This window comes from Cololabis saira, chromosome 22 (genome assembly GCF_033807715.1).
Source record: "Cololabis saira isolate AMF1-May2022 chromosome 22, fColSai1.1, whole genome shotgun sequence".
Classification (NCBI taxonomy): Eukaryota; Metazoa; Chordata; class Actinopteri; order Beloniformes; family Belonidae; genus Cololabis; species Cololabis saira.
The window spans coordinates 4,446,450-4,473,276 of record NC_084608.1 but is presented as its reverse complement, the minus strand read 5'-3'; the positions used below and the strand labels follow the sequence as shown (position 1 = coordinate 4,473,276).

Below are 26,827 nucleotides of genomic sequence, written 5' to 3'. Positions count from 1 at the left end.
GTGTATATTTTTATTTGTAGTATTTTTTTAATCATACAACATAAATAAAAGTTTTCATTACAATAATATTCTCATCAGCACCAGAGCCATATGCCAACAGATCAGTCAAAACCACGAGCACACATTCCAGAGCCATGTGTCGACAGGATTCCATCAAAAACCTGCCCGAACTGTGGTTCTTCAAGTGGAACATTAATGTCATCAATCATGATTGTCTCTCTCTGTGCTTCACGAGAACAACAGCGACAACACTGAACAACTGAGGGAATAAATATTCTTCCTGCTTTCTCCTGCTTTATATACATTATTAACAGCTCACCTTTTGTATCAGTCTGAAATGAAACCTGTGAGCAGCTGACCCCAGCCTGACGGGGACCAGCGTCAAAACTGAGGCCTGGGCTGTCCCCCCCCCCCCCGTCCAGTTAGTTCAAATCTGCAGCAGTACAGTACAAACACCAGCGAAGAAGACTGACGGACGGTGACACGTAACATAAACAGCTGCATGTTTTTAAACATTTTTACCTTTCTCTGTGGACATACATAAAACACAAATATGAAAAATTTAACAATCTCCACTCATGTTCCTGAGTGTTATATATATATACGGTGTTATATAGTCCTGTCAGTAAGTTGAGGCTGTACAGCTGCCATGGAAACGTTCCCTCATCTTAAACTCCTTAAACTGACATCTGCTGGTACCCGATCTGTAATAGAGCTGAAGGTTACAAAAGGTAAAGTTAGACCAATCCATAACCTCGGTTAGGTCGGCCAGGGACGGATATAACCAGACTTAGACCGGCAGGGCCTCATATAACCAGAGTTAGACCAGCCAGGGACGGATATAACCAGAGTTAGACGGGCCAGGGACGGATATAACCAGAGTTAGACCGGCCAGGGACGGATATAACCAGAGTTAGACCGGCCAGGGATGGATATAACCAGAGTTAGACCGGCCAGGGATGGATATAACCAGAGTTAGACCGGCCAGGGATGGATATAACCAGAGTTAGACCGGCCAGGGATGGATATAACCAGAGTTAGACCGGCCAGGGATGGATATAACCAGAGTTATACCGGCCAGGGACAGATATAACCAGAGTTAGATCGGCCAGAGATGGATATAACCAGAGTTAGACCGGCCAGGGACGGATATAACCAGAGTTAGACCAGCCAGGGACAGATATAACCACAGTTAGACCAACCAGGGATTGATATAACCAGAGTTAGACCAGCCAGGGACTGATATAACCAGAGTTAGACTGACCAGGGATTGATATAACCAGAGTTAGACCGACCAGAGATTGATATAACCAGAGTTAGACCAGCCAGGGACGGATATAACCAGAGTTAGACCGACCAGGGATTGATATAACCAGAGTTATACTGGCCAGGGACAGATATAACCAGAGTTAGACCGGCCAGGGATTGATATAACCAGAGTTATACTGGCCAGGGACAGATATAACCAGAGTTAGACCAGCCAGGGACGGATATAACCAGAGTTAGACCGACCAGGGATTGATATAACCAGAGTTAGACGGGCCAGGGAGGGATATAACCAGAGTTAGACCGACCAGGGATTGATATAACCAGAGTATGACCGGCCAGGAACGGATATAACCAGAGTTAGACCGGCCAGGGACGGATATAACCAGAGTTAGACCGGCCAGGGACGGATATAACCAGAGTTAGACCGGCCAGGGACGGATATAACCAGAGTTAGACCGGTCCATAGAGAAAGAGAAACCTAATCATATTAGACCAGGGTTTGACCATATGCTATTGGTAGGATTTTTCTCTGGTTTCCATGGCAACACACACCTAATTTTTTTCCATTTTGACCTCCTAATGACCACATAGTTTGATGTCTGACATGAGTGAAAGTTCTGGGACACATTTTTATTATGTGAGATGATAAACTGAGGAGCTGAAACCTTTTTAAAAAAACCTTTCGTTGCTGATTTCGATGAAAATCTTTGTCTTCCTCAGAATCAGAACTAACCATTTCAACACACAAACAGGAAACACATATTGGTCCTGTCTGGAGAGAATCTTTCTGCTTTTAGGTTTTCTCCATCACCGGAGGAACCCGTCATGGCAGCGTTTACTGTGAAACTTTGTCTGAATGTGAACATCAACCAGCTGAAAACCCTTCCAGGGGCGGGTGCAGCCTGACAGTCGAACGGAACATCTTTTGGCTGCGGGAGTGCATGGGCACGCTGATCTCAATGTTCCAAGACATGCCAGAAGTTTTGTTTGCTTTAGCTCAACGATACGACAAAACAATCAAAAACAACACAACAAAGTGACACCAAATGAGAAACGCTGTGAGTCTGTCAGTGTCCGTGCTCGCAGTCAAGGCAGTGCAAAAACGACCTCCTCTTCCCGTCCACCTTCAGTCAGTAGTCGTCGTCCTCTTCCCCCCGTCAGACCGCTGGAGGAAGAGGAGGTGATGAAGGAGCCCCTGGTCCCAGCTAAGCAGAATTGAGATACTCCAGAGCCACTTCATAACAGAACTTGTACTGTTCCTGTGGAGACAGAGCGCAGCGTCAGCGACTGGATCACAGCTTTAATAGGTCCCCAAATAACAACCTCCAAACACCGGGAGTGTGGGCATTATTAGATGCTGGACACTTCACTTTGCTCAAGTAAATGTAAATGTACTTTATTTATATAACCCTTTACAGCCACCTCTAGTTGAGCCAAAGTGCTTTACAGAATAAAACATACAGAAATACAACATACAATCATAAGACAGAGCAAAAAATAAATATAATAAAAGAAAAAGAGAAAAAAGTGTCACCACACTACTGGGTATTAAAAGCCATGGTAAATAAATAGGTTTTAAGCCTTGATTTAAAAGGCCCAGGTCAGAGATAGTGCGTACAAGCTCCCCGGCAATTTACTGGGCCCAATTTTTTTGTTTATGCCCAAAAAAGGAATGTTTTGTTGGACACGAGAACAACTAGTGCAATGTTTTTGCTTTTAAATATGTTTAAAGGTATAAAAACATTAAAGTTTTCAGTTATAATTGCATAAATTATCTATATTTCATTACTTTATATACTGTCTTGGGGTTACATTTGCATAAAATGCTAAAAAACCAAATTATCATAAATGGGAAAAACTAAAACCGATTTAATCCGTCTCTGTTTCCTCCCTGGATCTGTTTGGTAATTTTGACCCACGATGTTTCTGAAAGCAGTTCTATCAGCATTCTGGGAGCTGATTGGTCCTTACAGCATCATTAGCTGCAATACTTGAATACTGTACTGCAATACTGAATCTCAATACAATACTAGTATTAATATGTTGCAGAACTACATTCATATCATTCATGCAACAGCTGAAAAAACAGTTTTAATAACACTAACCCAAATCAATATCGGAATAGAATCGGATTGAATCAAATCTTGATAATCAATTCTGAATCTTAAGAATCGGAATCAAATCAATTCTTGACATTTGAATTGATCTCCAGCCCTACTTTGAATGTAGCTTTCCTCAGATATATCAGACAATGGTCCATCTATGGATGTTGACAACTTGGCCAGTTCTAGTTTTAAGTGGTGATCACCTGAAAAGGTTTCTGTCTGTAAAGGACCTGCTGCAGGACTTGTCTCTCATTGTGAACCTTGCACATACATGAAGTTGTGTCTTTTACAGTCCAGGAGCTTAAGCACACATGCACACATGACAGAAATGTAACTCTAAACACAAACATTCTAAAAGATTAAACTATTGCCAGCCCTGATATAAACACCATGAATAACTGTTGCTTTACCAGCAGGTCCACCATGTTTGGTTTGTTGTTTCTGAGCGTCTTCACGGCGTGAAAGACGTCGACGCAGCGCTGCTGTCGCAGCATCTCACACACGATACTGATGCTGCAGAACACACCGCTGCGCCCCCCGCCGTTCCTGAGGGGAGAGAGGAGTGTTAGCAGCACACCATCGTACCGCCCTACCACAACTACATAAAAACAAGGCAAGGCAAGTTTATCGGTATAGCACAATTCAACACAAGGTAATTCAAAGTGCTTTACATCAACATTAAAAGCGGCAAGACACAATTAAACAGTAAATAACAAATAAAATGAAATAAAATGATAAGAAAAGAGGTAGAATAATAAAAAGCACCAGTTGTTAAAAGGTAATGGCAGTAGAGTACAGCAGGTACATCTCATTCTTACAAGGGCAAGAATTAAGTTTCTATACGGTCAAAACGTACAAAGACTGGGTCAAATACAGTATTACAAAAGTAAACTGTAACAATTCGTCTTATTTTTCTTCATGACACTGTCACTTGTAAAGTTGTAATAACTTTACAACCCCCCATTTTGTTGTTATATCGTGTTTATGTATAGCCTATATCCTTTTTTTTGGCATGTTGTATATTTTTGTGTAAATTATTTTTCTTTGCACTTTTGTATTGTTTTTGAGCTGAGTCAAAAGTGAAGTATCAAGTGAATTTCCCTGGTCTGGGATCAAAAGGTTTGTTGATCTAACCGTAATACCGCCCTTTCACCACTAGATGGAAACAAGACACCGCTGCGACCCGCCGCTCCTGCTGTTCCTGCTTTTACCGCTAGATGGAGACAAAACACTACCAAAGACGCGAACCCTGCCAGTGACTTTTCTAAGAAATACTACAGATACATCGGTAATACTCCAGCGGCATCACAACTATTACAGTTGTATCTAGGGTTGCCAACTCCCTGTAAAATAAATAAGGGACACCTCATCTGCAGGGCTGGCCAACCCGATTGCCTTCACTCTTCCTGGCGTGTTTCATTTTTTTAGCCCCTTTTTTTGTGAGTAAAACAATTTTTTAACTATTTGACTCGAACCTGAATAGAATTAGAGGCATATTTTTGAATGCCATGAACACATGGAAAACAAATTATTATCATCAATTCATTTTAATACAAAATAACAAAATGATCTGAATAAAATAAGTATCTTTCTTAAACAGAAAACGGTCCTGCTTAACTTAAAATTGTATAAATTAATATAAAACTATAGAAAGAAAGCAGAACATCCATTCTGCAATAGTGCACATTTTTAGTGCAATAACAAAAGTGCAAACAGAAAACTTGTAAACATATTTGTGCCTCTAAGGCCATGATTGTAGGATACAGTTGTAGTAAAACAGAAAACAATAACTTATGAACTCAACAGCTCAATTTTCCATTGGCATTTTATGACTATTTTCTGACTCTCACAGTAAAACGGGACAAAGTGCTTCCCGTTTCAGCTCCATATGGGACGCTACTTTAGTTTATAAATACAGTACGATTCCGTCTTTCAAGGGACAGTTGGCGACCCTGGTTGTATCAGTAGTACTACAAATACTCCAGAGGCATCACAACTACTACAGTTGTATTAGTAGTACTTCAAAGATCTTTTAAAACAGCTATATAAATTAAATTGATTATTATTATTATTACAGATACATCAGTAATACTACAAATACTCCAGCGGCAACAGAAATATTACAGCTGTATCACTAGGACCTACAATACTACAGCTGTATTAGTAGTACTAAAAATACTACCGCTGCTTCAGTAGTACTAGAAATACAGCTGATACATCAGTAGTACTTCAAATATTACCGCTCCATTTGGAGAACTAGCAAAACACACTTGCATCTGCAGTACTACAAGTATTACAGTTGCATCTCTGGTACTAAAACCTTTTCAAACATACTGCAAAAGGATCAGTTGAACTACTAGATTACAAAACTTACTGTATCTATTTAAGTATTGGTATAGTACTATAGTACTGTGCAAAGTACTGTGTAGTACTAAGAGAAACTCTTTACACTAGAGTTTAGTGCTGTTTGCAGGACTGTGGCCACGGTTACATGATGTTTTTTAATTCGGAATTAATTATTCCCAATTAAATGATTCAGAATTCAACTATTTTCCTTTGAGTTTACATGGAAATAGTAATTCTGAATTGAGGTTTACATGGAAAACACGTTTGATCGGCTTTATCCAATTCCGCTTAAGGTTAGTTACGTCTACCGGAAATTACGTCTACCGGAAGAAAAACTACAGTAACTTAGCCGCTACAACTTTGAAAAGCTCACAATTTTGATGTTTCCTGTTTCCATCTGTTCTTTTAATGATTTCTATCTATTAAATAAATGGTCTCTGCTCTTGACCAGCGTTTACTGCTGCTGCATCTTGAAACTTTGTTTGTAAAACCAGCCCAGCAGGAATATAAGATCATGGAGACAGACGGGCGAGAGAACGAGCAGAAAGAAAGACCGGAATTAATTTAAAGAGGAATGAGTGTTTACATGATCTGGAATTATTCTATTCGGATTTAAAATCTGAATAAACCAGCCACTTACTTTGGAATTGAGTTTAATTCGGAATGGCCATTTTCATTCGGAATTAGGTGTTTACATGGTCATTTTTACTCATTTTAAAGCAGCACAATGTAACTTTTCCACCTTAATCTAATATTTCATCATCATCATTGTGATGTTACATCAACTTCCAACAGGTTTAATGAACCTCTGTCATGGTCTGAGGGGTCTGTATCTCCTTCACTGGCACTATGTAACTTTGAGGAGCATGGTAGGAACCCTGCCACACTACTGGTAAAGCACTACCGCTTTTGTCCAAAGGAGCCGCCAAACTCAACAAAAGCTGAAAGTTACATTGTGCTGCTTTAAATTTGATTTAACTTTAATTCTGAATTAAAGAGGAATTAAACTCCCCATGTAAACGCACTGTGTGCAGTAGAGTGAAGTGCTGGTAGTGTGTAGTAGTGTGTAGTAGTGTGTAGTAGTGTGTAGTGTGTAGTAGTGTGTAGTAGTGTGTAGTGTGTAGTAGTGTGTAGTAGAGTGAAGTAGTGTGTAGTAGTGTGTAGTAATGTGTAGTAGTGTGTAGTAGAGTGAAGTAGTGTGTAGTAGTGTGTAGTAATGTGTAGTAGTGTGTAGTAGAGTGTAGTAGAGTGTATTAGTGTGTAGTAGTGTGTAGTAGTGTGTAGTAGTGTGTAGTAGTGTGTAGTAATGTGTAGTAGTGTGTAGTAGAGTGTAGTAGAGTGTATTAGTGTGTAGTAGTGTGTAGTAGTGTGTAGTAGTGTGTAGTAATGTGTAGTAGTGTGTAGTAGAGTGTAGTAGAGTGTATTAGTGTGTAGTAGTGTGTAGTAGTGTGTAGTAGTGTGTAGTAGTGTGTAGTAGTGTGTAGTAGTGTGTAGTAGTGTGTAGTAATGTGTAGTAGTGTGTAGTAGAGTGTAGTAGAGTGTATTAGTGTGTAGTAGTGTGTAGTAGTGTGTAGTAGTGTGTAGTAGAGTGAAGTAGTGTGTAGTAGTGTGTAGTAATGTGTAGTAGTGTGTAGTAGAGTGTAGTAGAGTGTATTAGTGTATAGTAGTGTGTAGTAGTGTGTAGTAGTGTGTAGTAGTGTGTAGTACTCACAGGCAGTGCACCACGGTGCGGCCCTCCCCCCCGTCGTACTCCTCCTGCCATTTGTCCACCTGGTGGACGAGCTTAAGGAAGGAGCGCTTGGACACGGGCGTGTCGCGGTACATGGGCCAGCCCAGGAACTGGAACTGCTGCACCATCCGGTACCCGTCCTGCGGCTGGAGGACAGAGGGACGGGCCAAGAGGAGGAATCAAGAAGGAAACATGTCAACGGAACGCCAGTGAGAAAAAAACCAACGTAAATGTGAGCAGGCAGGAGGAGGAAGGCTGTAAATCAAACACGCTGACAGCTAAATCTGTCCCGGCACCGCGGGGCGGGTAGAGACGGCAGTCTGGATCAAACACAGCTGATATTTGGTGAGACACATGGAGGAAATGAGCAACAAATCAAACACTGTGAAATGTAAACCCAGCCCGACAGGGAGGTGAAGAGGTTTAAATCAAACACATTCTGATCTAAATTTGGGGAAACGGGACAGAAAGTGGAAGTTTGGATCAAACAGGAGCACAGCTGAACTTTTCACTCAGGAACCAAACATGCTCTGAATACTTGAGGACAGAGGATGAGGAAGATTAAGTCCGTATAAATCGTGTTTTTTTTGTTAACATGCTGCCGTGCAGACTGCAGGTGGCCGCATCACTGAGTAGTGTCACGCCTTTGAGTTAATGTTAGGCCACGTTTATACATAGCCGGGTATTTACAAAAACAGATATTTCCCCCTCTACATTTTGAAAAATACCATCATTTCCACGAACCTGCATAAATATCTGTTAAGGTGCTATGAGCAGCCAAACCTACAGGGGGCAGTGTAACGAGAAGATAAAGTAGTGCTAGCCAATCAGAATCCTGGAAAAAAACATCAACAAATGACACGAGTAACTTCCAGTTACTTCCAAGATGAACCAGAGTCTTTCGTTTGGAGTGACAGAGAAGTGGAGTTACTTTTAAGTGTGACGTTAGAATATAAAACAGGTAAAATACAAGAAAATATTGACAGTGGCCAAACAAATTGTAAATACAGGTCACACTCATGACGTTGGTGACGTTTCTGTCTCATAATGTGACGTTCTGAAGCCTAAATGTCCTAAATGTTTCCCTCCGTTTACAAGCAAACGTGAAAACAGAGTTTTTGCAAATCTGCACTTTGGCGGAGTTTTCAGAAATTATGGTTTTTGGTGACTTTGAGCTCTGTTCCTTAAGGGTGGATTCTGTCACGTCTTTGAGTTAATGTCACAGTTTTTGTGTTTAGGTTCCTATTCTATTTTGAAACTATGACTTTGTTTTTCAGTTTTGTCTTGACTTCCTTGGTTCCCGTCTGCCGTGATTGTCTGAACCTGTGTCTTGTCAACCGTTCTGTGTATATCTTGTCTCGTCTTTCCCTTGCTCCCTTGCCACATTTATGATCATGTGTTTTTTGAATCGTGCTCAGCAGCGCTTTTGGATTTAAATCACTGTTTCTGGAACTACTGCCACCTTGTCTCTCCTACATCTGGGTCCTCTTCAACCACATCCCCGGCAAGCAGGACCAGTGATGACCCCGATGGGGACTGAAAAACCTCTCCACCAGACTTCTGTTCAAAAAGCACCAACTTCTCTGCCACGTTGGTCATTTTATTACATGGATGTTGAAATGCTCGTATCCACCTGGGTATGCTGTAGCTCTCAGTGGTGATGGTTGATGATGTGTACCAACCAGTGGAGACAGATTAGCAGACCAACAGAAACCTACACCTGCTAAGAACTGTGAACTAAAACCTCTCACCAGAACTGCAGAAACCATGGCATGACCTCTGTGGGGACCGGGAGGTAATACATGAGGCTCAGAGGAGGAGAAAAGGGAGGTGAGGGCATGGAAAGGAAACCCACCCTGGCTGTGTTATAAATCCTGAAGATGCGGCTGATGACGTCCTCCTCCAGATCTGCGGAGACAAACTCCACCTGCAGGGAGCCCAGGCGATGGAGCCCATTCTCTGGCCAGTACTGAGGACACAGCTGACGGACAGAAGGACGGACAGAGTGAATGATCCTCGTATCAGAGAAGATCTATGACAGAGGTTGACTTATTTTTAGGGAAATTCCTAGGGAAGTTCCTCTTGTATATCAGCATCCTCACTGCTGAACTCCAAACGGTTCGGACAATGTTTTATAATATTTACTGTTCAATGTGCGTCTACATTTGTTTGTCTTTGATGCTTGTTGATTGTCTTTCCCTCTTGGAATGTGATGACACAGCTGAACCAAAACATCTGCCCATAAGGAGGTCTGCACACCTGCCAATGATCAGCTCATCGATGTCGATGATCAGCTCATCGATGATGATCAGCTCATCAATGCCAATGATCAGCTCATCGATGACGATGATCAGCTCATCGATGCCAATGATCAGCTCATCGATGACGATGATCAGCTCATCGATGCCAATGATCAGCTCATCGATGTCGATGATCAGCTCATCGATGACGATGATCAGCTCATCGATGCCAATGATCAGCTCATCGATGTCGATGATCAGCTCATCGATGACGATGATCAGCTCATCGATGCCAATGATCAGCTCATCGATGCCAATGATCAGCTCAGGGATGCCAATGATCAGCTCATCAATGTCGATGATCAGCTCATCGATGATGATCAGCTCATCGATGATGATCAGCTCATCGATGCCAATGAACAGCTCATCGATCCCGATGATGATCAGCTCATCAATGTCGATGATCAACTCATCGATGCCAATGATCAGCTCATCGATGCCAATGATGATCAGCTCATGTTACCTGTGTGTGTGTGTGTGTGTGTGTATGTGTGTGTTACCTGTGTGTGTCTGTGTTACCTGTGTGTGTGTGTGTGTGTGTGTGTATGTGTGTATTACCTGTGTGTATGTGTGTGTTACCTGTGTGTGTATGCTTTACCTGTGCGGGGTCGACGTCGTTCAGCATGACGATGGACGTACAGTGGTAATCGAGGACCAGACGCCAGAAGTCTTTCACCGTGTTTGGCAAAGGATGCTGGGTAACGATGAATGCTGACGGCTGCTTGTAGCTCTGCAGGAGACATGGAAACTAATTCAATTCAATTCAAATTTATTTGTATAGCGTCTAATACAACAGATGTTGTCTCTAGACGCTTTCCAGAGACCCAGAACATAAACCCCCGAGCAATTACATGACCATATATGGTTATTCAGAAAACAGGAAATGATGTCATACAGGTAAACACGTTTTTGTCTTTTCTGAGCGTGAATGTGTGAAAATCATACATGTCATCTCTTGGACCGCTAACATGTTTATGAGCCAGGCCATTGTGTGTGTGTGTGTGTGTGTGTGTGTGTGTGGACACTCACGTCCATGAGCGCAGCGTTGATGTAGTTGGAGCTCTCTCCATCGATGGTGATGAGGAAGGGCAGGCAGCGGTCCGGCGGCAGCACGTCCATGCAGCGGTTCTTCTCGTGGTTCCTAGGCAACAGGGCGATGCTGCAGTCCTCCACCCGCAGCGTCGGTGTCACCATGTTCAGAGTCTGCAGCACATGATCATCAGCATCAGCATCAGCACCAGCATCAGCATCAGCATCAGCATCAGCACCAGCACCAGCATCAGCATCAGCATCAGCACCAGCATCAGCATCAGCACCAGCACCAGCATCAGCACCAGCATCAGCATCAGCATGAACATCAGCATCAGCATGAACATCAGCACCAACATCAGCATCAGCATCAACATCAGCATCAGTATCAACATCAGTATCAGCATCAGCACCAGCATCAGCATCAGCATCAACATCAGCATCAGCATCAGCATCAGCATCAGCATCAGCATCAACATCAGCATCAGCATCAGCATCAGCACTAACATACACAACTTCAATCTGATTTGACAGCTGTGACTGATACTGATTCGTACTGAAACTGTGTTATGAACAGTACAGTCTATTTTATACTGGTTTAAAATATGTTACGAACGATTCAGTGTGAGTTAAACTGGTTTAAATTTTGTTGCGAACGGTTCACTTGGAGTTGAACTGGTTTAAATTTTGTTACGAACAGTTCAGTCGGAGTTAAACTGGTTTCAACTGGTTAAAACTTTGTTAGGAACGATTCAGTCTGATTTAAACTTGTTTGAACTTTGCCATGAACAGTTCCGTCTGATTTAAACTAGTTTAAACTGTGTTATGAACAGTACTTTCTGATTGAAACAGATTTAAACTTTGTTACATATAGTTCAGTCTCATTTAAACCGGTTTAAAACTTTGTTACATATAGTTCAGTCTCAGTTAAACCGGTTTAAAACTTTGTTATGAACGGTTCAGTCTGATTGAAACTGGTTTAACTTTTACTATGAACAGTTGAGTCTGATTTAAGCTGGTTTAAACTTAGTTACGAATGGAGTTAAACTGGTTTAAACCTTTTCATGAATGGTTCAGTCTGATTGGAACTGGAACTGGTTCCACCGTAGTTCTGGGGTTCATTTTAACGTTTCACACTGAACCAAGTTCAGTTTATTTCATAAATCTAAATCGAAGATGTCAGTGTACCAGAAACCTCTAAAGTGAATTTAAACTTCTGAGTCTGAAGAAAATCTCAAAAAACTCTCTCATTAATCCTGCGTTTTATAAAACCAGGAGTCATATAAAAGAAAAGCGTTGTGAACTTATTTTTAACACTTGTTTATAAAGTTTTGTTCCCTATGGTATTTCCTGACACATGATTTTGTCACGTCGTTACTGTCGTGTGTTTTTATACCTTTATTAAAAAAATACAGGTATGAATAACTTTTTAAAGTGAATTAAGCCATGACCATTTTGTGATGAATTATCGTTCAGGACTCATATACTGACATATATGAAAACTATGTACTTTGGTCATTTACAGATGCCGTTTTTCTCTGGACTTTGGACTATTTTAATCTCATATCCACTATTTACATTAAAAAATTCTAGTCTACACTTTATATTTGACTATTTTCTTTATTTTTGAGGGTAGTGAACTTCACTCTTTCTAAATTCTGTCACATCAATCACAGAAATGTTGTTTAAAAAAAAAAAATCAATATTGTTCTACAGGACTGTCTCAGAAAATTAGAATATTGTGATAAAGTTTTTTATTTTCTGTAATGAAATTAAAAAAACAAAAATGTCATACATTCTGGATTCATTACAAATCAACTGAAATATTGCAAGACTTTTATTATTTTAATATTGCTGATTATGTCTTACAGCTTAAGATTAAGATTCCCAGAATATTCTAATTTTTTGAGATAGGATATTTGAGTTTTCAGTTGATGAAAAGAATAAGAATTGCTAAGAATTGCATTACAGAAAATCACAATATTCTAATTTTCTGAGACAGTCCTGTATAAGTGTGGGTGATTTTATTAAGGATGGTTTATCACCATCAGACGGTCACACAGATGGATTGGTGATTGAAAGTAAACATTGAGACAGCAGTGATGGATGCAAACGTCACCCTGAACTCCTCTTTGATCTGACACGAGTTGGTCTGTGGATCCAGACGGTTCATCTCGTAGTAAACTGAGCGCAGCTGACTGGTGGGCACCGCCGTGTCGCCGCACAGACACGCCTCCAGGATGGCGTCGTGGATGAAGACATACTGCTCCTGCGGACAGACGGCCGGACGGGCCAGATATTAGTGCTCCTCCTTACTTTTCCTACAAATCTTCACAAAATTCTGGTTCTACAGAAACGTTTGATTGCAACTCGATCAGAGTCACACGCTTCATCTACTCCTTTATTACACAAACTCCACATTCTTACCATTTATGATAATAATAATAATATTTTTCAGATATGCGTTTTTATTTATAAGCTAAATTCAAATTCAGTGAAGGGAATATTCCTGGACAGTTCAAGACTTACTTTAAATTAAATTCACAGGTTCATTCTTATTCAACTGGACAATCCTCAGATCTTCATCCTCCTAAATTTCTCACTTGCAGACGTCAATGTTCGGTGAGATTTAGGGACTAAATTGTGGAATGATTTTTCCCACTTGGCAAAGACTCTTCCTCTTTGAAATGTTACAAAAGACGTTTGAAGGAACTTGACTGCTGTTTTGTAACAGTTTTCCCAATGTAAGGTTGTACATGTATCCATGTTCTTTATGTTTGTTTTTTTGTGTTTCACTCATAGTGACATGTACCGTCTTATTTGCTCAGGAGTCAATATAAGTAATATAAGTTGTAAAAACAATATCCCATGCACACTCACACACACTTATTTTTTTGTCTTTATTCTTTATATATTGCATTATTAGTTTGCCATCACTTTTGTGTAGTTATACTTTTTGTTTTTGTATGTTAATCTTGTGTTCTTTATAACACATGACATTTTAATAACTTCGGTGGAAGCTTCAAATAAGCCCATTGGGTTTTTTGCCTCTTCCTGCACCTATAGTATTTATATTTGATATTTCCTGTATATTTTTAAAACTGTGCAAAACAATAAACTAAACTAAACTAAACTCCTCCCCTCCGCCGTCGCCCCCCTCCAGGTTTGATTGACAGGAGCAGCGCCGGTGAAATGCCACTTCATAAATGATTTATGTTGACACACAGCGAGGGGAGGAGGAGGCGAAGGAGGACGAGTGACATTCAACGTGAATGAAGGCCGTGACTTTGTCTGTCGCTTCCTGTCAGTGAGAACTGGACGACATCGCGGCAGCAAAACAACCACAACATGTGAAGAAGATGGGACGATCAGGGCCATCAGTACAATGTTTAATAAGAGTGTGATGACCTAACTGGAATAAATGTCCTCTTAAAATGTGGTCAAACCTAAATGCAGCCCGACAAAAGGAAACTACATTGCAAAAACTCCTGGGCTTCAACGTTGGTCCCACCTCTGGGTTCTGTTTCATGATAAGAACCGGTTTAACAACTTCCAAGTGATGGGGAGGGGGGGGGGGGGGGGGGGGGGTATATACATATATATTAATAAGCTAGTGAGATTAAAGCTGAAGTCACCCATGGTTATCATTTTAAAAGGCTTTTGCAGATACTGACTTTCTTCCATCTTTAATAATCAGAGCCCAATGGACAGTCAGCCAATATTTAACCCCCCCCAAACTGCAAAAACTCAAAATCTTACCAGGAATATTTGTCTTATTAGTGCCACGGCTGCGCCACGTGGCACTCCTCCTCCATTGAGCTTCACAATGGAGGAGCCTTTCCTTATTATTCAGGCTCAGGCTTATTATTTATTCTTCCGTATAAACTTTGGCGCGTAACTAGTCCTGCAGCTTTGAGAAAACGCAAAAAGTAAAAACGTAGAAACGTGCGCCTTAAGCAGGAATCGAGTGGTATGACTTTTATTAGCAATTGGCGTGCACGTTTTTGCGCAACGTAAAAAAACGTGCGCTTTTGGCGCCATCCGGAACACATTGGGAGAACTTTGGGGCCTCACCACTCACACACCGTTGCTCGAAAAATTCTGAACCGATTTAGAAAGTTGTAGGCCCTGAATTTAACTACAGTCATGTGGATTTTCAGAGCGATGGCACCAATAGTTTTTGCACGAAGTGCAAAAACATTTCCAAATTTTCAAACTAATGGGGAGATTTTCCCATGTAAGTGAATGGGGCAGAATGTCACACTGTGGGTGGAAGGAGGTTCAAAAAACCCCAAAATTCACCTTTTTTCTGAGTCACGTATCTTTCTCATACTTGCACGTAGAAATGTCATTCAAACTTCAAAACAGAGAAAAACTTCTCTTCTCTCTCCAAATCTGAAACTGTTTTTTCCTAAGATGTACACTTTTCAAGATATGAGCCCTCAAGCGAGGACTGGAAATCACTTTTTTGTCAAATTTAGAGTGCGGGTGTCAGTTTCTAGAGTGGCAGAGAGAGTGAAAAAATAACTTGATTTTTTATTTGTAACTTTATTTGTTATTATTTGTAACTTGATCTCACGGCCAAACCAACCAACCATTCTGACCAAATCATTTTTGGTCAGAATGTAGACATAGGTGTTGGGATTCATAAAAAGCTAAAGCGGCGCCAATTCCTGCCTCGGTCTCCATTCACTGTAATGTAATCAAAAGTTTTCTTCAAAAAAATCTCACTTTGTTTTCGCACTGCCGTTACTAACACATTTTAAGGAATATCTGAATAAAATTAAGATTGTCAGAATCTGCCGGATTCTGTGTCTCTCACGATGTCTGTTTTTCTGCTAGGAGCTATGGTTTTCTCACAAATCGGAGTTATTTGAGAACTTGTCACAAGGCAAAATCTGGGGTTTTCTCATAGCCAACCCGGAACCTTCCTCATGTCGAGGTTCTTGTTGCCCCTAGCAACCAGAGCTCAGCTGCTGAGTCATTGCCTGAGCCAGAACTGGTCACATGACTCAATCAGTCCAGACTTCATATACTTTAACCTGGAAAATGGAGAAATCTGACCCCTGACCTTTTGACCTTAGATGATCACCAGTCCTGCTGGGAACCGGTTCATGGGATATATATTATTATTATTATGATATAGATAAATATATACATTTGTATATTATATATACAAATTAGCCCCGCCCCTTCTTCTGATTGGTTGATATGTTAGGGTGCTTTCACACCTGTGGCCCGTTTGTTTTGTTCCGATTCAGGGGCTGAATCGATACAGTTGTTCCGTTTCTCGTTCGTGGGGTTTGTGTTCACAAGGCAAACGTCTGTACCGTTTCAAAGCTGTTAACAAATTCCATGCGCGAACCAGCTGCTCTCTGATTGGTCAAATGAACGCGGAAGGAGTTTTCTCTTCCGCACCCCGGGATAAACAACACGCCCCTTTCAGCGCAGCACAGACCGCAGCCGTTGGCTTTAGGTTGATTTATGGTTCCGCGTTACACCAACCCTGAGCCTACGGCATAGAGTACGGCGTAGGCTCTGCGTCGATTTAACGCGGAACCATAAATCAGGCTTTACCCATTCATTTATGTGCGCTCGGCGCAGAGCGGAGCCCGGCAGCGGACGAGAGGGCGCCTGCTGCAGCCGGGTTTGGGCTGCGCAAACCCTGCCCGAATTGAACATTGTTTAATTTCAAACAAAGTTTAATTTGTGCCGTGCTGTGAAGACATCTCGTACGTCCAACAGGAGAGGAGTTGGTGGAGGCTGCGCCGACTCCTCTCCTTGCGCCGCGGCCGCACACACACAATGAATGAATGGAGTTGTCTCGGTTGCTGTGTGGATTATGTTCTCACTCCAAATAAAAAAAATGAACCGTTTCAGGTCTCGATTGGAATCGGGCCGAGACCACCTCTCCTAGGCGATCTCGGAACGCTTGTTTTGTACCGTTTCAGAGCGCGATTGCTGTGTTCACATATACCAAATGTTCCGATCTTGAGGGGGAAGCGTTCCCTGTATCGGAACAACTGCTTGAAACGGTACAGGTGTGAAAGCACCCTTATAGTCCAATATCTTTTGAATAGTTTGACATACAGAGTCATGGGTGGTGTCATAGGACTCAGTATCGAGTCCTTGACCTTCATTGGTGCAAATTAGCCCAGCCCCTTCTTCTGATTGGCCGATATGTTATAGTCCAATATCTTTTGAATGGTTTGACATACATAGTCATGGGTGGTGTCATCGGACTCGGTATTGAGTCCTTGACCTTCATTGGTGCAAATTAGCTCCGCCCCTTCTTCTGATTAGCCGATATGTGATATTCAAATAACTTTTGAATGGTTGGACATAGAGAGTCATGGGTGGTGTCATTGGACTCGGTATTGAGTCCTTGACCTTCATTAATGCAGATTAGCCCCGCCCCTTCTTCTAATTGGTCAATATGTGATAGTTCCTATTTTCTGCAATAACTTATGAATGGTTTGATATAGGAAATGTCATCAAAATCGCAATCATCCGGCAGTAGTCCCGTGGCACTTCAAAATTTCCACGGAATTTTGTGTCTAGTTTCTAGTTAAAATGTCTAGTCCAAAAATCTCATTACACTTAAAACAAGAGTCATTACCAGAAAAATAACTTGTTATTTGACAATTTTCACCTGTTTCAAGTAAATTCACACTTGAAATAAGTTGAAAAAATCTGGCAGTGGGACAATATTTATCTTCTCATTGCAAGCAAAAAAATCTTGTTCTACTGGCAGATTTTTCTACTTATTTTAAGTGAAAATCTACTTGAAACAGGTGAAAATTGTCGAATAACAAGTTATTTTTCTGGTAATGACTCTTGTTTTAAGATTTTTTTGAATAAAAATTAGACATTTTAACTAGAAATAAGACAAATATTCCTGGTAAGATTTTGACTTTTTGCAGTGTAAGAGCAAAAATACAAAACAGAGGCTGAAAGAACGGAAAACACACAAAGCAGAGAGGAAGAGGAACCCTGCAGCTAAACACCTGATAATCCTGGTGAGAGACCGCCAGGAACTGACCACTTCATGTATTTAGCTGAGTCCACAAGGCCAGAAAAAGGTTTGTAACTGCCACCATCATGTCTGTGGTGGATGTTACTGAAGTAGTTTCCACTCCTGTTCTCCTCTCATTGTTTTACTAGACCCAGTTTAACATGAAACTCTGAGGTTTATAACTAATTATAAAGCTCTGACTCGTCACTGCTGAACTCCATCACTGGTATATTGTTATTTCCAAGTCTAATCTGGGTCTGGTCTCTTCACATCTGTTTCCATGGAATCAGCTTCAAGTGTTGATTTCCCTCAATTCATGTAAAGTTATAACTCAGACAGGAACTGCCCCAGTCCAGACCTGTCTCTGCCCCACCCAATAATGTCTGTTCCACACCGGGGACTTGTGCACTGCAAAAACTCACAATCTTACCAAGGATATTTGTCTTATTTCTAGTTAAAATGTCTCATTTTTAGTCAAAAAAAATCTCATCACACTTAAAACAAGAGTCATTACCAGAAAAATAACTTATTTGACAATTTTCACCTGTTTCAAGTACATTTTCACTTGAAATAAGTAGAAAACTTATTTTAAGTGAAAATCTACTTGAAACAGGTGAAAATTGTTGTTTTTTTCCAGTGATGAGTCTCGTTTTAAGTGTAATGAGATTTTTTGACTAAAAATGAGACATTTTAACTAAAAATAATACAAATATTCTTGTTAAGATTTTGAGTTTTTGCAGTGTGCAGCCTTAGCTGGCTGGCCCTGATCTGTGTACTTTTCTGTCCCACGTTTGTTGGGCCGCTGCTGGATGTGCTGGTGTGTGTGATGCGTTCAGGTACCTCTGTTTGGACCATGTTGACCCTCCGAGCTCTCAGCTCCCGGACGCAGTTGTAGATGTCGACCACGCCCTCCCTCTCAGCCATGTCCAGCATGATGTCGATCACGATGAAGCAGCCGGTACGCCCCGCCCCCGCACTGGTGCACACACACACACACACACACACACACACACACACACACACACACACACACACACACACACACACACACACACACACACACACACACACACACACACACACACACACACACACACACACACACACACACACACACACACACACGTTAGTGTACTCGGACAATCAGACTTCCTGAGTCAACATTAGTAATCAATAAGACGATGGGTGCAGAATCATTCGCCTCTAAGAAGTCACTCGTTTTCTTTGTTTCGTAAACTTGGGATCTTTAATATCTATCAGATTAATAACATCCAAATTGCTCAATTTGTATATGGTTCTTTAAATAAAACTCTTCCTAACTTTTTTCACAATTTCTTTTCCCCGAACAATGAATTTCTAATAATTATAATTATAAATGAAATCCTAATTATTCAACCCGTAAAGCCTAACTATTTCATCTCAATGTAAGATCTCTTACAGAGGTTCCAAGATATGGAATTCACTTTCTCCCCACCTGGTCAAACTTTCTCATGAATTATTTTAAAAATCTGTGAAACATATTTTGCTACATCAATAGCTTAACAATATGATGTACTTCTACTTACTGAAATGTGTCTTTTTTCCTTATTTTTATACAGTATTGTAGTTTTTTCTTTCTTTCCTTTGTCTTTTCTAGATTTTTGGATATGTACTTTTTTATTTTCTTTGTGTGAGCGTGCCGTGCTATCTTTTTATTTCACAATAATTTTCACAATTCACATTTTCACATTCACGATTTCTATTTTACCCACATTCCTACCCTCCCCATAATTGCCCAGGGGAAAGAAAAAAAAAAAAGAAAAAAAAAATCATACATTAAGGGAAACAAAATTAAATAAATATATCTAAAAAAAATAAAAAATAATGGCAGCAACAGCGATATCAAACTATATATATCCATACATACATACAACGCACAAGTTCGAAAACAGAGATACTCATTGGTCTCCCTTGGAAAAGTTCTCCAGTTTTGAAAATAATGGAGACCAAAATTCTTGAAAGATATGACCACGGTTGTATTTTTCCAAAAGTAAATTTTTCCAATGGTAAAAAAACTGAAATTTGATCCAAAAAAAACTTGAAAGTTGGAGGGGAATCATCTTTCCAAAGTAAAAGTATGCATCTATTGTTTTTTTAATGGTAATTGTATTACTGACTTTTTAACATGTGCTAAATGAATAAAAGAAAAGTAAAGCCAGAAACCTGCAGTGGACCACGGTGGGGCCGGCGGTGGGCGGGGTCTTGGCCTTGACGCGGCGGATGAAGCCCAGCAGCCCGGTAGCGTGGAGCGGGACGCCGTGGTCGGGCCAGCCGGTGAAGTGAAACTGCCGGATCTCCCTGATCTCGGCCACGCCTCTCTGATGGGGAAGATAGCTGGTGTTAAGGAGCAGTAGCAGCAGACAGGAGCTCACCTGGGCAGGTGTTTCAATTCAATTCAATTTTATTTATATAGCGTCTAATACAACAAAAGTTGTCTCCAGACGCTTTCCAGAGATCCAGAACATGAAGATAAACCCCTGAGGAATTATTACATAAACAATGGCAGGTAAAAACTCCCCTAGGGGGAGAAAAGCCTTAAGCCAAACAGTGGCAAGAAAAACTCCCCTTTAGGAGAGAAGAAACCTGGACCAGGACCAGGATCATAAGGGGGGACCCTCCTGCCGAGGGCCAGACTGGGGGTCAGGGACGGCAACAGCACAGCAGGCAGGTGGAAGCAGCAACAGGATGACCGGGGGTGGCGACTGCAGGCAGGTGGAAGCAGCAACGGGATGACCGGGGGTGGGGACCGCAGGCAGGTGGAAGCAGCAACGGGATGACCGGGGGTGGGGACGCAGGCAGGTGGAAGCAGCAACGGGATGACCGGGGGTGGGGACCGCAGGCAGGTGGAAGCGGTAACGGGATGACCAGAGGGGGGGGGGGGGGCAGGCAGGTGGAAGCAGCAGCAGGATGACCGGGGGTGGGGACAGCAGGCCAGCACGCAGCTCCCGAAGCTCCGGCCCAATCAGCAAGCCCCAGGTTAGGTTCAGGGTCGGGGAAAGGTTGAGAAGGGGCAGGGCCAGGGAGAGGAGTCTTGACGGACAAACCTCTCCCCCGCCTGACCGGGCCGTTACCCTGCCCCTCTCACTCCCACGCTGCAGGTTCAGGTGTGTCACCTGACCCACCATGAGGTCACGTCCTGTGCGTTTGTCCCCTCAAGACTACTACATGTGTGTCAGTGTTACTTCTACATCTTTATTACATAGAAACTGAACTGAACCAAAGTTGTTGGGTCTGAGCTTTTCAGGTTCAGGCTAAACCTGGATGACCTCACGTTGACATCCATCACCACCGTGCGGGACCCAGGATGTGTCCTTTCCTTCACATCAGACATACAACTGCTTTATTTGACTTTAGTAATGTTATGAAAGAAGGATAGAGTTCATATGTTTGTTAGTTCCAGATGGGATAGAATACCACAGTTCCTTTCGCATAGTAAAACCTTTGAGGGACAAAGTCCAACCTTGGGATTCTTAAAGGACTCATGGTTTCATACCATCCCAGCAAAGACACATGGATAATAAACTGGGGGGTGTTTTCAGTGATACAAGTGTTTTTTCTGAACCTGACATGTCCCATTAGGTGTACTTTCTGTTGACAGTTGCACTGATTCCTGCTATGCTCTGCAGACCTACCTTCTCTACGGCAAACGTTCGGATCACATACTCGGAGAGCAGCTGCGTCTCGATCAGCGTCACCTTCATGTCACCGTAGATCTCTGTGTCGTCGGGCCAATACTTGCAGCACTTCACCTGCACACAAACACGCACGCAAACACACACACAAGTAGAAATATATGGAGTCATTAATTAAACACAAACCAAAACACAGAGAAACAGCTGAAATAAAAGTCTCAGAGGCTCCGCCCCCTCCCGTCCTCATTGATGACTGCTGACCGCTGAGCTAATCACGGCATCACCACGACAACCGCTGAGGTGACCGAGGGGGGGCTGGTGTGTGTGTGTGTGTGTGTGTGTGTGTGTGTGTGTGTGTGTGTGTGTGTGTGTGTGTGTGTGTGTGTGTGTGACAGGGAAACACAGAGGCAGGTAATCAGCCAGCTCTATCCCAGAATCCCCCTCTGCGGCTCTGCTGATGGGGGGAGCAGATCCCTGGTGCCTTGTGGGTAATGAGAACTGGGACGGCGAGCCCGCCTGCAGGTGTGTGCGTTTGATCCCGGGTTAAATCCTCCAATTTCAGGCGGAATGTCTGAGCGCCTCACATCAGCGGCGCCGAGCTCGTCTGAGCTTCAGAAATCCTCCCAAACACGCCGGCGTGTGCGGAGTTTGCAACGAGGAGGAAACAACGACATTAAAGGTTGTTCTCCGGGAGACCGGGAGGAGGATGACTGGCTCAGACGGAGAACGAGGTTCGGCATAAGAGACGGATCACAACCAGGGTCGCCACCCATCCCTATAAGTACGGAATTGTTACGTAATTGGGAATTAAAAGTTGCGTTCCGTATTGAAACAATACGGAACGCAGTTTATTCCGTATTTCACAATTGTCCCATGCACGTCCGTCACACACACACACACACACACATGAACAACGAACTAACATTAATGAACAAATTAAAGACAGCAACTTATGTTGGTTTGCTCTCTGTTATTTATTGATGTCATAATCTACAGGTGAAGGTTGGAAAATTTGAATATATTGCAAAACTTCAACTAAAGGTGAAACAAATATATTATTTCCCACTACATGCAAAGTGAGATATTTCAAGCCTTTATTTGTTATAATTTTGATGATTATGGCTCACAGTTTATGAAAACCCCAAATAAAAAATCTAAAGAAATTAGAATATTTTATGATAAAAGCTTAGAATATTTTGCTTTGCATGTAATGATAAGTTGAAGTTGGTGGATGTGACGTATGACGCAAAAAAGGCGAAACCGTCATTGAGCGCGGCTGCAGGAACAGCAGGGGAATGGGACCCTCTGACAACTATTGCTAAAACCCAAGGACTCTATTTCATCTTTTTTTTTTAAGTTTGTTATTTTTACAAATAATTAAATTTTAAGCATCAGAAAATCAACACGCTCTTTGGATTATTTAAAGGACAGCTGAGAGTCTGACACATCTGCTTAAGCCTTTCCATGTGGCAATGAAATAAGAATGAATGGACGGAAAACTCATCTTTAGATTTTGCCACTACAAATATATTAGTTTCACCTTTTAAGTTGAATTATTGAAATAAATTAACTTTTACACCATATTCTAATGTTCCGACCTTCACCTGTAGATATATTCTACATCTTGGCTGATGTCGACATACAAGCATAGGAGGGTATTTCAGTTACTGGTATGATTGGCTGTCTGTACAGTCATGCAAGTTCAATGCTATTAAAGCACTTTAAACTTTACATGAAAGTATTTTGTTTTTTCATATAGAATAAATACATTCTATGCATTTTAGAAGTTTAGGGGATGTCCCTTTTTTTGGTGCCTGCGCTGCTGAAATCGGGGCGTCCCTTATTTGTATTTCTGAAAGGTGGCAACCCTAGTCACAACAGAGCCGCTGCAGAACTGTCCAGGAATGTCGTTTAAAGCTCAGTACTGTGAACGTGGCCAGATTCACAGCCAGCAGGTTCCAGGACTGCTGCCTGAACCGGGCTCCTCAGAGATGTCTCTAAATCTCTGGAGGTCTAGGGTCTGCTGGGGGTAAAATTCCATGGAATAAAAAAAATGCTATAAACTTACAAATCTCCCAGTTAAAAAAAAACATAAAAATGTATTTAATTAACTCAAAAGTTTGAAAAAACATCAGAAACTCCAACTTTTACTTTCCTGTTAATATCAAACATTGTGACTTTGTGAAGTCCCACTCTATGAAGTTGCATATTTCAGGAGAAAAAAAAGACTTAATAAATGACAAAAACGCTGAGCTTGTTCTCCAACTGCACTGCAAAGACAGCCCCTCCAGAAATAACCCTACTATTCCAGAACTCGAGTCAAAATTGTTTTATTTTTAGCAAAAATATCTTTGCTAACGTGGAAAGAAAAATGTTCATGACTAGAATTCTTTCAATGTTCTTGAAAGGAGCTTTTTTACTTTCTTAGAAAGGCTTTTTGCAGCTATGCAGGAATATTCTTGCAGGTTTGCATCTGTCCAGGTAGAAATACACCCCCCACAAGACGTGTGTGTGTGTGTGTGTGTGTGTGTGTGTGTGTGTGTGTGTGTGTGTGTGTGTGTGTGTGTGTGTGTGTGTGTGTGTGTGTGTGTGTGTGTGTGTGTGTGTGTGTGTGCTACAACACATTTCTGACTGGATACATTTGTGAGATTCCACAGACGTGAACATCTCAGCAGGATTTAAATGCATATTATTTCAGTGGCTTAAACAAGGACATATTTTATTTCTCCCCAGTGACTAAATTGATTGGACTCAACTCAATCCTTACTAGAGGCCTTTACTTGATTCCTACTAATAAATAATAAAGAGCTCCCTGCTGCCCAGTTTCATGGCTTCATATGGATTATTAAATATATACTAAGTTTTAGCCATCTGTCTGCTGTCTGTTATGTCTCTATTAAACAAGCGTCATTAAGAATAGATATGGATTTTTAAATAAAGACCCGACAGCAGCTCCAGGGAGTGACAGCGTGGCATGGAGGAGAAGATCATCGCCTGGACCGTGTTACTCCTCTTACTTATCTCCGTCCACTCAGGGGATGATGGGAGATAACTGCTGCAGGCCCCGTCACACCTTCATGATTTAGGCAGTGCATACCTAAAATGTCTCTAAAACGCTGGCAATGTTATTTTTTAATTTTGGGCATAAGGGGATCGTATTCATAACGAGTTATAGAAGGTAGAAGTCCTTGGTTCAATTCCCGCCGGGGATGCTGAGTGCGTGTTAAAGGGGACCTATTATGGAATCTAATACCTATTTTAAACAGGCCTTGAATGTCTTAAAAACAAGCTTTTGATTGTTTTTGCTAAATAAATTAGAAATTCAGCCTCTGAACCATGTCTTTATCTTCCCATTCTCTAACCTCATTATCTATGCAGGATTCTGAGTGGGCGGGGCTATGATAATGAGGCTCTGTGCTGATTGGCTGCCTGAATGACACGATACACCGCTACGAAAAAATGGTGGAAGCTCCGGCCGGCGGAGTTAGTTGTGGGCGTGGTTTCACGGATCGCTCCTGTCGTTCCGTAACGACGGGAGCAGAATCTTATTGGCTCGTAGATCCACATCATACTGGATGGATCATCCGGGCGGCTGTACAGACACTGCAGAATCTGGTTGTTTTCCTCCTTCTCTGAGTTGGCAGACTGAGGGGAGACCACTTTATATATGTTAAAGCAAGAAAAAACATGTTTTTCATAATAGATCCCCTTTAAGTTCCCCCATGACTTCAGCACCCACACCCTGGGTGGGGTTGGTGACAGTTTCTATAGCTCACAGATGAATCATTGGGACTGGACCTGGACGCCACTATCATGTTTCTTTTATGACTCGGACTTGCTGGGACTCCGGGGACTCCAGACCGGACTACACTGGACTTGGAGCGTGATGACCAAACTGGCCAAAAGAAGAAAAGAGGACGGTTTCATAACCAAATCATCGAAACCGCTTTAAACTGTGTTATGAACAGTAAAGTCTGATTGAAACAGATTTAAACTTTGTTATGAACGGCTCAGTCTTACTTAAACTGGTTTAAACTATTACACACACACACACTGCGGGTGTGCCTCATCACTCTGAGTTAAACAGGTTCATATCCATATCTGTTGTGAGTCAGGGGTTTAAAGATGAAACAGAGGAATGAGTGGAGATGTAACAGAGGCACCCTGGGAAATGAAGTCCCAACCTTCATCAGACAGAAACAACAACCAGATGGTCACAACAATCCTTCGGAGGGTTTGTGTTTGTTTTAGACTCACCCGTCCCACCTCCACCAGGTTGGTTACCATGACGATGGCTGCAGTGTTCTCCTGCCAAATCATCCTCCAGAAGTCGTACACCGTCTCCTGCATAGGACCTTACACACACAAACACACACCCGCGGTAAACTTGATATCTAATCACAGAAGAGCAGGTGACACCAGAGCAGAATGTGACTTATAACGGTTTGGTTAATTAATTCGAGTGAAGAGCACGAACAGACACACAAACGCACACACACAAAAACATGGAAAATGCTTTTAATCACTGTTGACAGTCTGTGTTTTGACGAACTAATTAGTTCATGCTAATGCATTCCTATCCTCAAGTGTTTCGCTGCACACGCACACACATAAACACACACACACATAGCCACGCACGCACGCACGCACGCACGCACGCACGCACGCACGCACGCACACACACTCCATATGCATGCTCACACACTTACGTGTTGACACAAAAAGTCTGTTTGTTCAGGGGATGGATTTCTACCTGGACAGCTGCCTGTGATTGTCTGTGTGTGTGTGTGTGTGTGTGTGTGTGTGTGTGTGTGTGTGTGTGTGTGTGTGTGTGTGTGTGTGTGTGTGTGTGTGTGTGTGTGTGTGTGTGTGTGTGTGTGTGTGTGTGTGTGTGTGTGTGTGTGTGTGTGTGTTAAAATGTCAAACACAAAGTTCAGAGAATCTCTAAGTTATGTTGCGCCTCCTGTTGCTGGATGATGGTAACTGCAGTCTGCTGGAATTTAAAAATGTCATTTTTAAATTTTAAAATCCTTAACTCTGACGCTAAGAAAACAAGATTCCTTTTGCTGAGGAGTTTCAACTGAAACATGAGACATGAGGAGTTCCTCACCTTGAGTGGCGATGTAGTGGTTGGGTCTGTGGTAGCCCTGAGAGGAGAAGGAGACAGAGAGATGAAGAAATGGTGAGCAGGACGGGTGTGGGACAGCTGTGCTAAACTGCAGGACAGCTGCAGGACAGCTGTGCTAAACTGCAGGACAGGTGTGGGACAGTTGCAGGACAGCTGCAGGACAGCTGTGCTAAACTGCAGGACAGGTGTGGGACAGCTGCAGGACAGCTGTGCTAAACTGCAGGACAGGTGTGGG

At 42.0% G+C, this 26,827-nt stretch overlaps 1 protein-coding gene across 8 annotated transcripts in view; it reads right to left on the bottom strand.

The window, feature by feature from the left end:
* The window catches only part of LOC133423533 (receptor-type tyrosine-protein phosphatase mu-like), a 258,499-nt gene continuing 231,672 nt past the window's right edge, over positions 1-26,827 (bottom strand). For all 8 annotated transcript variants that reach the window (XM_061713736.1, XM_061713737.1, XM_061713741.1 and 5 more), the window contains 12 exons: positions 26,575-26,611; positions 25,722-25,819; positions 21,465-21,581; positions 19,996-20,150; positions 18,634-18,769; positions 12,898-13,047; positions 10,779-10,952; positions 10,348-10,479; positions 9,305-9,430; positions 7,432-7,595; positions 3,785-3,920; positions 1-2,528 (listed from right to left, as the gene is read on the bottom strand). In XM_061713736.1, the coding sequence (XP_061569720.1) occupies positions 2,475-2,528; positions 3,785-3,920; positions 7,432-7,595; positions 9,305-9,430; positions 10,348-10,479; positions 10,779-10,952; positions 12,898-13,047; positions 18,634-18,769; positions 19,996-20,150; positions 21,465-21,581; positions 25,722-25,819; positions 26,575-26,611 (1,479 nt within the window). In that variant the 3' untranslated portion in view covers positions 1-2,474. The remainder of the gene's footprint in view (positions 2,529-3,784; positions 3,921-7,431; positions 7,596-9,304; positions 9,431-10,347; positions 10,480-10,778; positions 10,953-12,897; positions 13,048-18,633; positions 18,770-19,995; positions 20,151-21,464; positions 21,582-25,721; positions 25,820-26,574; positions 26,612-26,827) is intronic.